This window comes from Brassica oleracea, chromosome C1, assembly GCF_000695525.1.
Source record: "Brassica oleracea var. oleracea cultivar TO1000 chromosome C1, BOL, whole genome shotgun sequence".
In the NCBI taxonomy this organism is placed as follows: Eukaryota; Viridiplantae; Streptophyta; class Magnoliopsida; order Brassicales; family Brassicaceae; genus Brassica; species Brassica oleracea.
The window spans coordinates 41,703,671-41,716,658 of record NC_027748.1 but is presented as its reverse complement, the minus strand read 5'-3'; the positions used below and the strand labels follow the sequence as shown (position 1 = coordinate 41,716,658).

General features: G+C 33.7%; 2 protein-coding genes across 4 annotated transcripts; both read right to left on the bottom strand.

The window, feature by feature from the left end:
• Positions 1 to 144: 144 nt before the first annotated feature.
• On the bottom strand, positions 145 to 1,585 carry LOC106297137. 3 transcript variants are annotated; one of them, XM_013733431.1, is made up of 4 exons: positions 1,471 to 1,585; positions 563 to 667; positions 360 to 467; positions 145 to 277 (listed from the first exon to the last, which is right to left on the bottom strand). In XM_013733431.1, exons 2-4 carry the CDS (start codon positions 662 to 664, stop codon positions 215 to 217), a joined length of 273 nt encoding a protein of 90 aa, XP_013588885.1. In that variant the 5' UTR covers positions 665 to 667; positions 1,471 to 1,585; the 3' UTR covers positions 145 to 214. The 3 variants fall into 3 exon arrangements, with proteins under 3 accessions (XP_013588885.1, XP_013588880.1, XP_013588876.1); XM_013733426.1 differs by lacking the exon at positions 1,471 to 1,585 and adding an exon at positions 1,449 to 1,464; XM_013733422.1 differs by lacking the exon at positions 1,471 to 1,585 and having other exon boundaries at positions 563 to 1,464.
• A 1,242-nt stretch (positions 1,586 to 2,827) lies between these two features.
• Positions 2,828 to 4,268, bottom strand: LOC106301599 (ninja-family protein AFP3-like). The gene is made up of 2 exons (XM_013738049.1): positions 3,866 to 4,268; positions 2,828 to 3,268 (listed from the first exon to the last, which is right to left on the bottom strand). Exons 1-2 carry the CDS (start codon positions 4,221 to 4,223, stop codon positions 2,841 to 2,843), a joined length of 786 nt encoding a protein of 261 aa, XP_013593503.1. The 5' UTR covers positions 4,224 to 4,268; the 3' UTR covers positions 2,828 to 2,840.
• Between the last annotated feature and the right edge of the window lie 8,720 nt (positions 4,269 to 12,988).

The following is a 12,988-nucleotide window of genomic DNA, read 5'->3' as shown; positions in this document are numbered from 1 at the left end:
TTAGGATATTCAAATTGTTAGGCTGACTCTGTTACTACTAGTCTACAATCTAACCAATTTCGAATACCATTTTTAACTATCTGTAGTACTAGTATTAAAACTTTGAAGGCTAGTCAGCGAACTTGCATCTAAACCAGACGAAACTTGCAAAATATTACAGAATGAGAAACATGTTAATGCTAGGGAGTCAACAGGAAGAATATTACAAAATGTGTCAATACGTTCCAATATCTATTCCATTTGTGCTTAAAAAAAAGTCTTTTGCCTCTGCAATATCCTGCAATGCAGCTAAAACAGATTTAGTAAAAAGATTCAATATTAACAACATACGAAGGAAAGAAAGAGGACAGCGATAGTACATGGTTCAAGAGAACTGCTTCTTGAGGACAGGTAGGGAACTGCATTATCCCGATTCCAACCATTAATAGACCATAGCATCCAAGTGAAACTACAAAGTAAATCGGTAGCTGGTTCAAACAAGAAACAAGGTTACTACTGAAACAAATATTAGCTGGTCGAGAACAATAAAATAAGACAAATCAGAGCAGGCTCGTTTACTCACCAACCACGTATGACTTTGTGGAACAATTGCAGCCTGCAAAAGAACAATCCAAAACGCAGAGACTGCCACTAGCAGGCTCAAGATCTTCACCACGTGCTTCATTGCCTTTGAAACAACGATCATGTAAGATATTTTAAGTATTGCATGCAGTGTTTAAGGCATATAGACAGCAACAACAACAACAAAAACAGTAATAAATCAATGCAATTTCAAAAAAATTTGTACCAACTGGAGCTGATTTTAATCTCAAATCACCAAACTCAAAACAATAAAGTTGAAAATGTTATGAATTAGGTGCCATTAAACGAGATCTAGAAGGTTAACGACTTCAATGATTTTCTTGAGATTACAGAATGCAATACTCACCTCCACACATCAACAGCAACTTATGTCTAAACTTATCAAAATGACAAAGAAAAATAAAGTACTTCTCAGTTCCTAAATACAATCAAGGGGCAGAGCAGAATCATCACAGGCCAAAAGAGGTGCAGAACATGAATCATCATCATAAGATAATCTAAGCTGCTACTTCAGACCTAAAGTTATATACAGATCGACTATCTAAAACAAATTATCTATAGCTAAGAATACAAATTCAAATCTGAAAACTTTTTTTGAAAAAATAGATCAGCAGTTGCCATCAGAGTTCGAGAAGAAGAAAATGATTTTGTCACGGGTTCATTCAGATCAGAGTATCAATCCTCCAGTCTTCCTGAAACTCATAACCCTTGCGCAATTATTTCAAATCATCATCTGGCAACTTAACGATCAAATCCACCACAACGAAAAATCAACATGAAAAGAATAAACTACTAAGAATAAAAAAAGCCAACACCAAAGTAAATGCATCGCAGAGAACTATAATCAGTTAAATAAAATACTCGACCATTGATGGTAAAAGATCGAACCTTTGAACTCACAGATCTCGCCTCCACACTCAAAGTTTCAACCTTTAAGCTGTCCTAAAATCAATCCGTCTCGCTAGGGCTTCACTTTATGGGTATAATGGTCATTTGACGATGAAGCCTTTATCCTACGTGGACCTTGTATTAGAGCACCTCCAACCATTTACAAACTAGGTGGGATTCTAAAAAAATTAAAAAATATATATTTTAATTAAATAACTAACTTTTTTATTTATTTTTTTTTAATTCTAAAATGCTAGATACATTACATGTGGAAGTTTAAAATTTAGAAATGAAACATTTCTTCAATCTCTCTCCTATTTTCTTTTTTATATCTTTATTTTTAAAGGTGAAATTCTAATTAAAAAATCTTCAATAGAGCTCGTCTTAATTAACAGTTTTTTTTAATATCTCTTAAATTAACAGTCTATACAATGCTAGTCACTGCTGATATCATTGGTACTATAAGACCATGATTAACGCTGCAACCCAAATGGGTTTTAAATTTTTTTTTAACTTTTTTTTATTTTTTTGTCTGAATAAAAAAAAAATAAAAACTAACCAATCGTGGACCACCACGTGTTAGTGGAATCCGCTAATAATGCAAAAAACCAGCGAACAGCGATTCTTATTTTGGCTTTTCTGCCATCGATTTTTTCCTTTCTGTAGTCCCCTCCCCCCTTAAAAAACCCACTGAAACCCCACTAAAAACTCCGATAAGAGCATAAGCAACGGCGCCTCTTAAAGGTGTCCTTTCAAAAAAAAAAAAATCATGCGGGTCTCACCTAAATCTTAAGGACTGCCTCTTCTACCTCTTCCGTAAGAGGCAAGTTTGAAAAGATTTTACCACTTTTCGCGGACTCTACTGACACGCGGTGGTCCGCGATTGGTTTATTTTTATTTTTTTTAAATCAGAAAAAAAAAAAAAAACCCTAAGTATATGCGATAAAGATGTTATAAGGTCACCATCATCCCTTATAAATAGAGAGGTCCATAGGCTTAATTCATTCCTCACAGTACCCATTCATTAGAAAGTTAAACACATCTTTGATCCAGAAAAAGAAAGAAAGTAAACACATCATGGTGTAATCCTGCCCTAACTAATCCATTATTATACATTGAATGGTTTTGTCTTTTAAGAGTATAACCGCCGAGTTTTTTTACTCCTGAATTATCTCGCAAATGCAACAGAATAGTTTCAAATAAGCTTTTCTCCATAACCAAAAAAAATGCACTAAATTAGTAAAGTAAATCATACCAGAAATGGAAAAACAAGAACTACATTCACCAATAAAGAGTCAAGAAAAGATCATCAGCTAAATTATATACAAAAAAAAACCAAAACACAAGGTACCCCCACGAAGGAAAGCTAGTTAAAACTTTGACGGAACAACAGTTATATGCCTTAACGGATGCGACACATTGGTTCCACCGGCGTGAATGATGAACTCAGCCGGCGAGAATGACGTTCCGTGGCAGACGCATATTATACTGATCTCTGATTTTGTGTACCGATGCAGAAACCCATTAACGGTTTTGCCCTGTGGTCCGTTACCGGTGCTGGTCACGCACGGCATCTGAGCAAACGGAAGCATACTGCCATTACCGTTGGGACGCGGCTTTGGAGGCTTCCCAGTCTCTTTGGCTAGTGAGTTGGACCTTTCTTGTGTCTCCACTACCACCACATCATTCTGACTGTCCGTGCTCCTTACGTTTTTAGCTATACCAGTCGGAAAGTTGTTAATCGGAGATTCAACAAGTTTGGTTTGGCCAGAGTTTATCCCAAACTCGCAACTTCCACCTGAACATGGGTACCCACAACTGTAACTCCAAAATGCATATTACATAGTACCATTATTCTCGTGATTCTTCAATACATCTAATTAAACTATGATACTTCTTTTATTTTACAAGATGAGAGATGTTTTGGTCGATAAAGGAGTGTACATATCAATTAATCCAATTCAACCTAATCAAATATATTAGGTTTTTCATAATCTTTCTAGTCTAATTTTGAATAGTTTTATTTGTTTAAAATAGCATTACAAAATCTTCAAAATATAGACGAGATTAATTAAAAACATCCTTAAAAATATTATATATGATTGCGTCTTGATCAAGTACAAAAAGATAAAAAGATCTGTTGCGCTAGAAATCAAATATGTGTAAAAATAATCGAGTTATTGCATTCTTTTCACAAAATATCAATTTCATAAGAAAAGAAATATCATTTTTAGAAAAATGAACGTTTTGATTCGCTTTATGGTTAAACCTATGATTTGTAACTTTATATACCCAAATATTTGACAATAAAAAGGTATTTGCCTAATTCTAATAGTATAGATATAATGTTATATGCCTTATTTTTTATGTTATTTTTCGAGAAAATGTTATATACCTTCTTGGCGAGAGCAGCTGCTTGGATCAGATACGTCGGACGAGCTTGAAACTTCTTTACATTCTGTTCTGATCCTCTTGCACTCTCCTTCTCCTCCGCTTCTCCGCTGCTCCTTCGCTTCCCGTTCCTTTCTCCTCGTCGCATTGATCTCGTGCTTTGCCGTTCCGTCGTCAAGATCAACGTCAATATCCTCCACACATCTGACGGCGTTAGGTTTGCTGTCCGTACGAAACTCTAACGGTTGTGCTTTCTCTGTTTTCTTGAAAGGACCTCCCAGAGAAAGACATAGCTCAAGCTCGACCTCAGCAACCTCTTCTTTTCCAATCTTTGTTGCCATTGATGAAGATTCAACAACCATGTAACGTAAAAAGAAGAAGATGGTTTGTTATCGATATTTATGTTTTCTAGGATATATGTTTAAAGGGTTTCTTGAAACCTTCATCCATTTTTTGGAATAAAAAGAGATGGGAAGCCTCTATGACATGACACTTGTCTGATGATGACAGTGGAGATGAGCGGTTTTCATTACACGTATGATTAATGATTAGTCTGTAAATTAAGAGAAGGGCTAAGAAACTTTATTATCGCTACAATCTCGGATTATCGATAAATGCTTTTGTATAATTGCATTTCCGTTGTTGGTTTATATCTATTTCCCATTGGTTACATACAAACCAGCGGAAAGTGCCGAGGCCACCACGTGTAGCACGTTGGACATGCATATGGCACGTGTACCCTGAGAGCCTGCTGGCGTTGACTAGGACACGTTGGTTTTTCAGTTTCTTGCGTCTCATATCTTGACTCCGTGAATCACGACCACGAACACTACTCTTGGCCCGAAACGTGGTGAGGATATGTTAAAGACGGTCCCACAAACTTGAGGTGAAACGGAAAGACAGTGTAATACTAGATTATAGACGGACCAGTTCAGGAAAAGCGCTGTTACGTTGCGACTAGTCTCAGCTGATATGACGGATGGGTATCTACGTGGTTCGTTGTAACGGGATTAATAACAACGTGGTCGAATACAAGTGGTTGTATATAACTTTGTGATGAGCTAGGTGAAACGTGTCTTCTTTCAAATCGTGGTACACTTAATTTGAAGATGTTGCTTTAATGAAAGTTCCAGCCTAGCCTTCCACCTACCTGCATGAGTTGCACTTGGAAAGTGGAAAGGGAAGATTCTTTGATTTATAAATCCTGGGGAAAAAGTTACCATGGTTTTCTATTTCCATGCACCCAAAAGTTATTGTGTATATTATTTACTATTTTCAGTCAATGGAATAATCGCCAACGGATGAAAATTTGAGTAATATCTTTTTTAATCGTTTTAATAACGTGTTTTGGTGTTAGTCTAGTCGTTGTTGTTTCAAGAACGATTAAAATTGGTAATTCGAAGTTTCGACCCATCAACTATGATTTATTATGTTTAAAAACATAAGACAAAGATTGGAACCGGTAATTCGAAGATATCAAGTGTTTAATTTACAGATATAAGTATACAGAACAAGTTCAAGTTAATGGGCTAATGTTTTAGTACATTCCAATAAAAGATTTTTCTCTGGGTAGCTGTAGAGAGAAGAGCTAGGGCCAATTTGATCTTCTTTTTTGGACATCATCTGCAAGTGTCGTTTGATCATCATCTCACAGTGCTGTTTGATCATCATTTGCTTATTACACAATTGGGAAGTATGGATGTGACTTGTGAGAGTGTCTATGTCATATGTGTGCTGTACTAATATTTTGTTTATCTGGATGCTCTTTAGCTGCTTTTCAAGAAACGATTGTGTCAACTATGCTAATTGGGCCTTTTGTTTCTCACCTTTAACGGTGTGTTATTTAATTAACTACTGAAACTACCGAAGTGGTTTATTTAGCAAAAAAAAAAAAAAAAAAAAAAAAACTACCGAAGTGGTTAACAGATTTTACTCATAATCCTTTTATAACAGAGTTTATCTCTCCTTTTCAGGTTTGAAAAATATATCATTGTCAAATACGCTTGCTTCTATAGAGACGCTTTCAAAAACAAAAAACAAGATATGTGATACAACAGCCTTTTGGAGACGTTCAAATGCTAAGATTGAGGTTAACTTTTTGGTATTTCTTTAGTGCTTCAATCATTTTCTTGTACGTCTTACAACTACTTGATTGTCACCATTGTGCATGTTTGTATAATGATAAGAATCCTTATCAGCCATAACTGGTTTCAAGCCACCAACAAACACAACCAAACCCGAAGTTGGTGGTCGAGTGGTGTGAGGCGGCTCGCAATGGTCCTAAGGGCCGCGAGTTCGAACCTCCCCTCAGATATACCCCTACGCCGGGCCACCCGGGCCCACCCTGCTACTTCTGGGGTGGAAATGACGTGGCTGCTGCGGGCCTCGAGGGATGTCTGAACCCCGGCCTGGGACCCTCGGTTAACAAAAAAAAAAAAAAAAAAAAAAAAAAAACAAACAAACACAACCACGTGCATAAACAATTCCAAATATAAAAAACTGGTCACACTAAAAAAACATGAAACATTCACAACCTAGCATTTCAGTATCACACCCTATGGTATTTTGGATTCTTGCATGTATCCACCAAATTGCTTAATTAGTGATAGAGACATTATCAATGTCGAATTAGTCTTGATTCATTGGCAACATTTTGATGCACACTTAGAAATAAGTAATCTCTTCAACTATAGGCTAAAATAGCGAGGAACTTCAAGAAATAACATACTGAATCCTGAAATGGTGAATAAACTTTAGAAAAGATACCAATAAAGCTTGCGTCAACTACTAAAAAGCATAATCTTTGTTCTTGCCCATACATCTTGTATGCAACAACTCTACGTAGAGATATGACTAAATTCTTGCCTGTCACATCAATGGTCTAATCATGACTATTACCCCCCATTGTTCTCCAAATTTAGTACCATGCCCAATACACAATGACATTCATCAGAATGATTTATCACTAACTGATAAAACATAATTAAAAACTATCTTCTGATCCGCGCGGGTGTTTGTTCTTCATAAATATATGTTTTTCATTTATATAAACATTCATGTTACTGATTCATAGGTTATTGAATTTTGGCATTAGTGTATCTTGTTCGGTTTGTTTAGCATCCATATATAAACTATACCGTTGTATTTTTTTTTTATTGTACTTTTATTGATTTGACTTGATAAATTAATACTCTAAAGTGTAAAATATTAGGGTATTAAGTATAACTGTATGTGCTTTATTAAATTATACTATAAATATTGTGATTAAAATTAGATGTAAAGTTATAATTTTATAGTTTTTTTAACAAATACATTATTTAGACAGTAACATAAAAAATAATTGAAAAAGTAACAAAAAAACATTCAAAAATAAGTAAAAAAAATTGGAATCTATAGAAATAAGTAATTCCATACGATTTTATTTCAAAAAAATTGTAATAACAGTCAGTTTTATGATAGACAGTGGTATCATATAAAAAATCTCACATCTATAAATAATTGGAGTTATATTTATATGTGTCTTTTTATTTTATAAAAGAAGTATTTTTAACATTTCAATTTTATAGATATATAAAAATTACATATTACATAGTTGTTTAAATTTGGCATGTCTACACATAAACATTCTTATTGTTTATATGTTATAATTTATTGTTTAAATTATTCAGTTCCTTGGTTGTGTATATGAACTTATTTGTACTTTGTAAAAATTTGGAATATAAATAATTAACATGTACATATATATTTGTACAGCAACTTAATAAAAATCATATGGTTTTAGAATAATTACTTATCTATCATAACTAAATCATAACTTGAAAGCAATGTAAAAATATTTAGAATAACTTAGATTATGAAAGAAAATTGGCTCAAGTATAGATGTTGGGTTAATACTTGTTTTAGGGATGCAAAGGAGCTACTCTTTCTTCACGATCTTGTATAACATTGCATCTGTCATCGTTTGATAGCTGATATCATGTCATTCTAAATGTGACGCATGTTTGAGTTGGACTTTCTGAGGACCAAATTGCAGCAATCCAGGCAACACCTGCCTATAGGAAAATGAGAGGAGTAAAAGCCGTGACCATAGACATTCTTAGGATTTTGGTTTTCTTTGATATGTGATTGACGTAAAATGGAAGAAATATATATACTGCCGAAAATTAGGTTAAATTGAAAAAATTAATAAATGATTTGGTTAGTTGTGATATAACCGCAAAATCTAACCAAATATCTGTTTTTAAATTATTAAATATCTATTCCTTTTTTTATTTAACCTTATTGAAAACAGAATATACCTTATTAAATAAGTAAAACGTGTTTTGCAAGTCGGAAATACCGAATATAATGATTTCTTAGTTAATTGATATCATTAACTGATTTGTGTGACTGCGACGAATTAGGAAAAAAAAATCATAATGTTGTATTGATATTTTTAAGAGGAGACTGCGTAGAATTAGGAAATGGAATCATAATGTTGTTTTGATTTTTATCAAAAGAATATTTAGTTATGATATTCAAGAGCAGTTAATTGTTATTGCGTAGAATTAGAAATGATTTTTTGATTGATGTCTAGTTTTAGGAAAGAAATAAGTGTGATTGGTTCGATTTTGTACTCACATTAAATATAATGATATCCAAAATCGGCTAAACCATAATATCTCTAACCATTAGGAAACAAACTTTTATTTCTAACCAAACATCCGAAATATGGGCTTCGAAACTGACTGTATTTTGAATATAATTAAAAACCTATATTATGGAATGTATTTAAGACACATAGTTTTAATACAGATGGTTTAGAAAATAAATGGGCCATGAGATATAGAAAAATTGGTTAAAGGCTTATGTTTGAGAAATTAATAAAAGGATTCTAATTATACCTGTTTCCAAACAAATTTCACTAAGCATACTATCAAAGTTTTCAAACAGTTTCATTTTGTACTTGAGTTTTAAGAAGATAGATAACAACGACAATTACAATAAGCCACCAACCAAAATATTGGCCTAGTGATAAGATTTTGGCGTATTTAAAGAGGTCTCTTGCAAATGACATTGTAACATGATCTCATTCTCTTAGTTCTCTTTTATGATTTTTACTTTAATAGAATCTTCAAATCATTCACATTAGTATTGGAATTGTGTCAATAACCATGTTATCTATTCCTAAACTTGTGAAAACATGGTTACATATTTTCATATTAATTTTGAGTCGGTACCTTTTATGGAAATTATGTTGTATTTTGATTATCAGTTTGAGCGTATAAATGGATGTATAACATAAATCATGTTGATAGTCTTGCTAACAATGGTAGATTTTAATTAAATATAATCAGAAAGTAATAATGACACATTATGGTCTAGATTCAGTTTTTAACCTATAGCAAACACTTGTTTCAAAAAAAAAAAAAAAAAAAACCTATAGCAAACACTAATAATCCCAAAAATGTCTTCTGTTTTTATCGGTGGTCATCAAAATATAGACGTTCGCAATAACATTTATTTATTAATTTTTTTTCGCAATAACATTTGTTAATTTTATTGTTTGGTACTGCAAACAACAACTTGGTTTTTTTTTTTGGTCGAACAAACACTGCATTCATAATCTAAAAGCATAAGTTACACTCCATCGACGCAGAGATTGTCCACTGCAGCGAGAGCTGACTTTGCCACCAAATCAGCCTCTGAATGATAAACATGAAAGAGATTGTTTCAAACAGAGAATAAAAGATGTCAAATAATATCCCATAGAGCGCTGGTCTCGTTTCCTTTGTCTTGATCATGGAGATCAGAACTCGAGAATCAGAGTACACCGTCAAGGATCGAATATTCGACGAGGCAGCCTTCATGACTGCAGAACTTGGTTATATGTTTGTTTATTTGACAGCTCGGTGAGATGCGTAACCTCATTTTATCTTCTTCCTGGTTTATTTTCATTTCGTTTTTATTGATTGGATTGAAATGCAACATAGACCATCGACCAAGATCACAATCCGAAAAAGAAAACAATGAAAATAACGTAGCTTACAAAATAACCAAAAAAATAGACAAAGAGATCAAGAGCCCATACTCCAGATCAAAAAATCTTCGAATAATGATTTGAGTCCTTATAATGAATATGGAGGACTGTTGAAAATATATATTTAGAAATTATTGGGTTCTATTAACATGGGAGAAAATCTCACCCAAATGTTCTCTATAACCGCAATAGATAAAGATTCTTCAAAAAAAAATATTGAAGAGAAGCAGAAGCCTGAACAAAGGAAAGAAAGACATGCTGCATACAAACGTGTAAGTGTAACCTTCTACAAAAAAAACAAAAGTACGGGTGTAACGCATATTTATATGGACTCAATAAGTCCTTGTTAGGCTTAGCTTCTTGTGTTATATCATAGTTGAGCTACGAAAAACTCGTGCCAAAAAGCTTATTTGTCTAGTTGAGGTTGATATGTACATGACTATGCCATTCAAAAAACAGAAGATTAGAAAAACACTAGCAAAAGGTCTCCCATGGAAAAAAAATTAAAAGAATACTTGATTCAAATTTTCTTCCTCCAAACGATTAACTAAATATAATTCATTCAGTCGCACCCACCAACTAATTGTATTCCCTCCGTTTTTAACCGTAAGTAGTTTTGCTTAGAAGCATGAATATTTAGAAATTGTTGTTTTTAAAAAAAAATCATTTAATCAATTAATTTAACCAATTATAAAAAAACTAACATTATTTTATTGGTCACACAATATCCAATAAATGAAAAAGTACATTGAAATATGTAAACTATTTATATTATGAAACAAACTATTTTTGGTAAAACTACTTACAATTAGAAACAGAAGGAGTATTAATTAAGGGACTTTATTATGAATTGATTGCCACATTTATACAACTTAAAACATGAATTTCAGTTTGTAATTTCAGCTAGAAACGAGTTTTTTTCTCTTTCCTTCCCCGTTCTCTCTTTCGATATCTTTCACGGGGAGAGATGAGAATCAAGCTCCAGTCTTGACCGGATCTTCTTCCGGCATAGCCGCCCGTTGATGGGCTCCAGTTCCAGCACATGATGGCACCCTCTGCGTGATGTGGCTGGCTTTCGGTTCTGGAGTTTTACGGTCTTCTCGGCGTAGCTTCCGACTTTTGGCTCCGGTGCCTTTACCTTCGGTGAAGCACCAGCTCTTGGTTCCATCGACGCAGATTACGGTTTTCAATCCCAGTGGCGTTGATTGGTTTTTTCAAGGTTTTCTCGGATTTCTCTGATCTCGCTTCATGCCTCTAGATTCATTTAAGTTTCATAGTCGAAGCTTGTAAATGGATCTCTTTACAAAGCGAAGATTCTATCGTGGTGGTTTGATTCGTCTGGGTAAATCTCTACAACGACTTGCTCTCGGCTTCGGCGGATTGAGCTCTCTGGTTGGAGTTCCGACGACTATAACCGGTGTGATTTGGTTTAATATTGTCTGAGATCGTCTCTACGGTTCTTCTTTCCGGGTGTCCTGTTTCCGATGGGTTTCGGTAGATCGACGGGAAGCTGCTCCGGCGATGATCTCCTCGCGGTGCACGCGACGGTTGATAGGTGTGACGCGTGTCTCCTCTTTCGCTGAGGATTGGACACGTGCTTCTTTCTCTCACGCTAAATGTAACGCGTGGTTTGGATGGCTAGGTTTGCCTTCGGGCTTTGTTTGTCGTTTGGGACTCCGGACCTCGTCTTGTTTTTCTTTAGTTTCTTTTTTTGGTCCATTTGTATTTTTTTTTGCTTTGTTTAATAAAATTAAGATGGCAAAAATAAAATAAAATACAACTTAAAACATATACAGATTTTCTGTGATATTAGTGATAATGTTGTTAAAATATACAAACGATACTTAACTTTAACCCAACTGCTCTGCAATCTTTCTGTGCGTGGAATGTTTTTCAGACCGATTACTGCTTCCTACTTTCTACAGATAGTAATAAATCTTACCACACAGGCACACACCTAAATAATTAATCACTTTTTTCCACATACAAGAGTTGACTAACAAAACCATGACCAGAGTTTTGTTTTCTTTCGTTATCTTTTTTGCGTTGAGATTGAAGTCTTTTAAAGTGGTCGTTCTTAGAGAACTTTCGATATTTACAGTATTAGTAAAACAAGTTTTTAAAGGGAGCTCTGATAAATGAGAGATTGGTGGTTTAATTTATACACCTTGTAAACCAGTAACTAATGGACTTGTCCACATTGTGCCTTTCACAATATGATTTTTTTTTTTAGTATCAGTACGTAGGGTTGGTTTTGTTTAAATGCTCTAGGCTGTACTACAAAATAAATATAAACATTTCCAATAAACCCTATAGTTAATGGAAACCAAAATATTAGGTTACTACTATAAGATGTTTTGGATATTTGATATTTCTGATTTTTTTTTTAAATCAAGACTTGCACAAATATTATATAGATGCATAAAAAAATGCCTTTTCGCTAAATATAATGTACAATTTCTTATAAGTAAAACGTACAAATTATTTTATTAGCATTAATTTACTATGTAAATGAAAAATGAAAACTAGTCATAAATTGGTATACGTTTACAATGATATAGATATATTAAAAAAAATTATCTCCAACTTTTTATCTATGTCTTTCAACAAAATCAAATAGTCTTCCTGTTTTTGTCAACAATTTCGAAATATTAAATTCATGATCATTCAATAAGTTTGTTTTACTACTATATATTAATTAATTAATATTTTCGCTATATATATCAAACCTATCAAGGAACAAGATCGTGCAAACATCAGTCAACCTTCCTTCTTCCATGGATACCTCAGGTACTTTCCTCTTTATGCTTTTCTTCATTTCATAACAAATCCTCTTTCAGATCAGTACAAATGAACGTACATTTATATCTAAATCAGTATCAGTGCCCTTCCACTATCGAATTTGGCAATCTTTCTCCCCCAAAACATGTTTGGTTCCATTTCTCGAAAAAACTGTTTGACTCCATATGTATAATTTTGCAATTATAGGTAGACGATTAACTCTAAACCATTTTAGAAAAAAATCTGTTATAGTTTTTCTTCCTGCACCATGGCTTTCTCGGTGGACCGAGCAATGCTAAATTCATAGAGAATGCAAAAAAATAGACC

What these genes read in the sequence shown, in the direction of transcription:
- LOC106297137 (XM_013733422.1), bottom strand. Translation starts at nt 685, where the DNA reads ATGATCGTTGTTTCAAAGGCAATGAAGCACGTGGTGAAGATCTTGAGC. An exon ending in CACAAAGTCATACGTGGTTG is followed by an intron (nt 468 to 562) that starts GTGAGTAAACGA and finishes TGTTTGAACCAG; the next exon opens with CTACCGATTTACTTTGTAGT. An exon ending in AAGCAGTTCTCTTGAACCAT is followed by an intron (nt 278 to 359) that starts GTACTATCGCTG and finishes GCTGCATTGCAG; the next exon opens with GATATTGCAGAGGCAAAAGA.
- LOC106301599 (XM_013738049.1), bottom strand. Translation starts at nt 4,223, where the DNA reads ATGGTTGTTGAATCTTCATCAATGGCAACAAAGATTGGAAAAGAAGAG. An exon ending in CAGCTGCTCTCGCCAAGAAG is followed by an intron (nt 3,269 to 3,865) that starts GTATATAACATT and finishes ACCCATGTTCAG; the next exon opens with GTGGAAGTTGCGAGTTTGGG.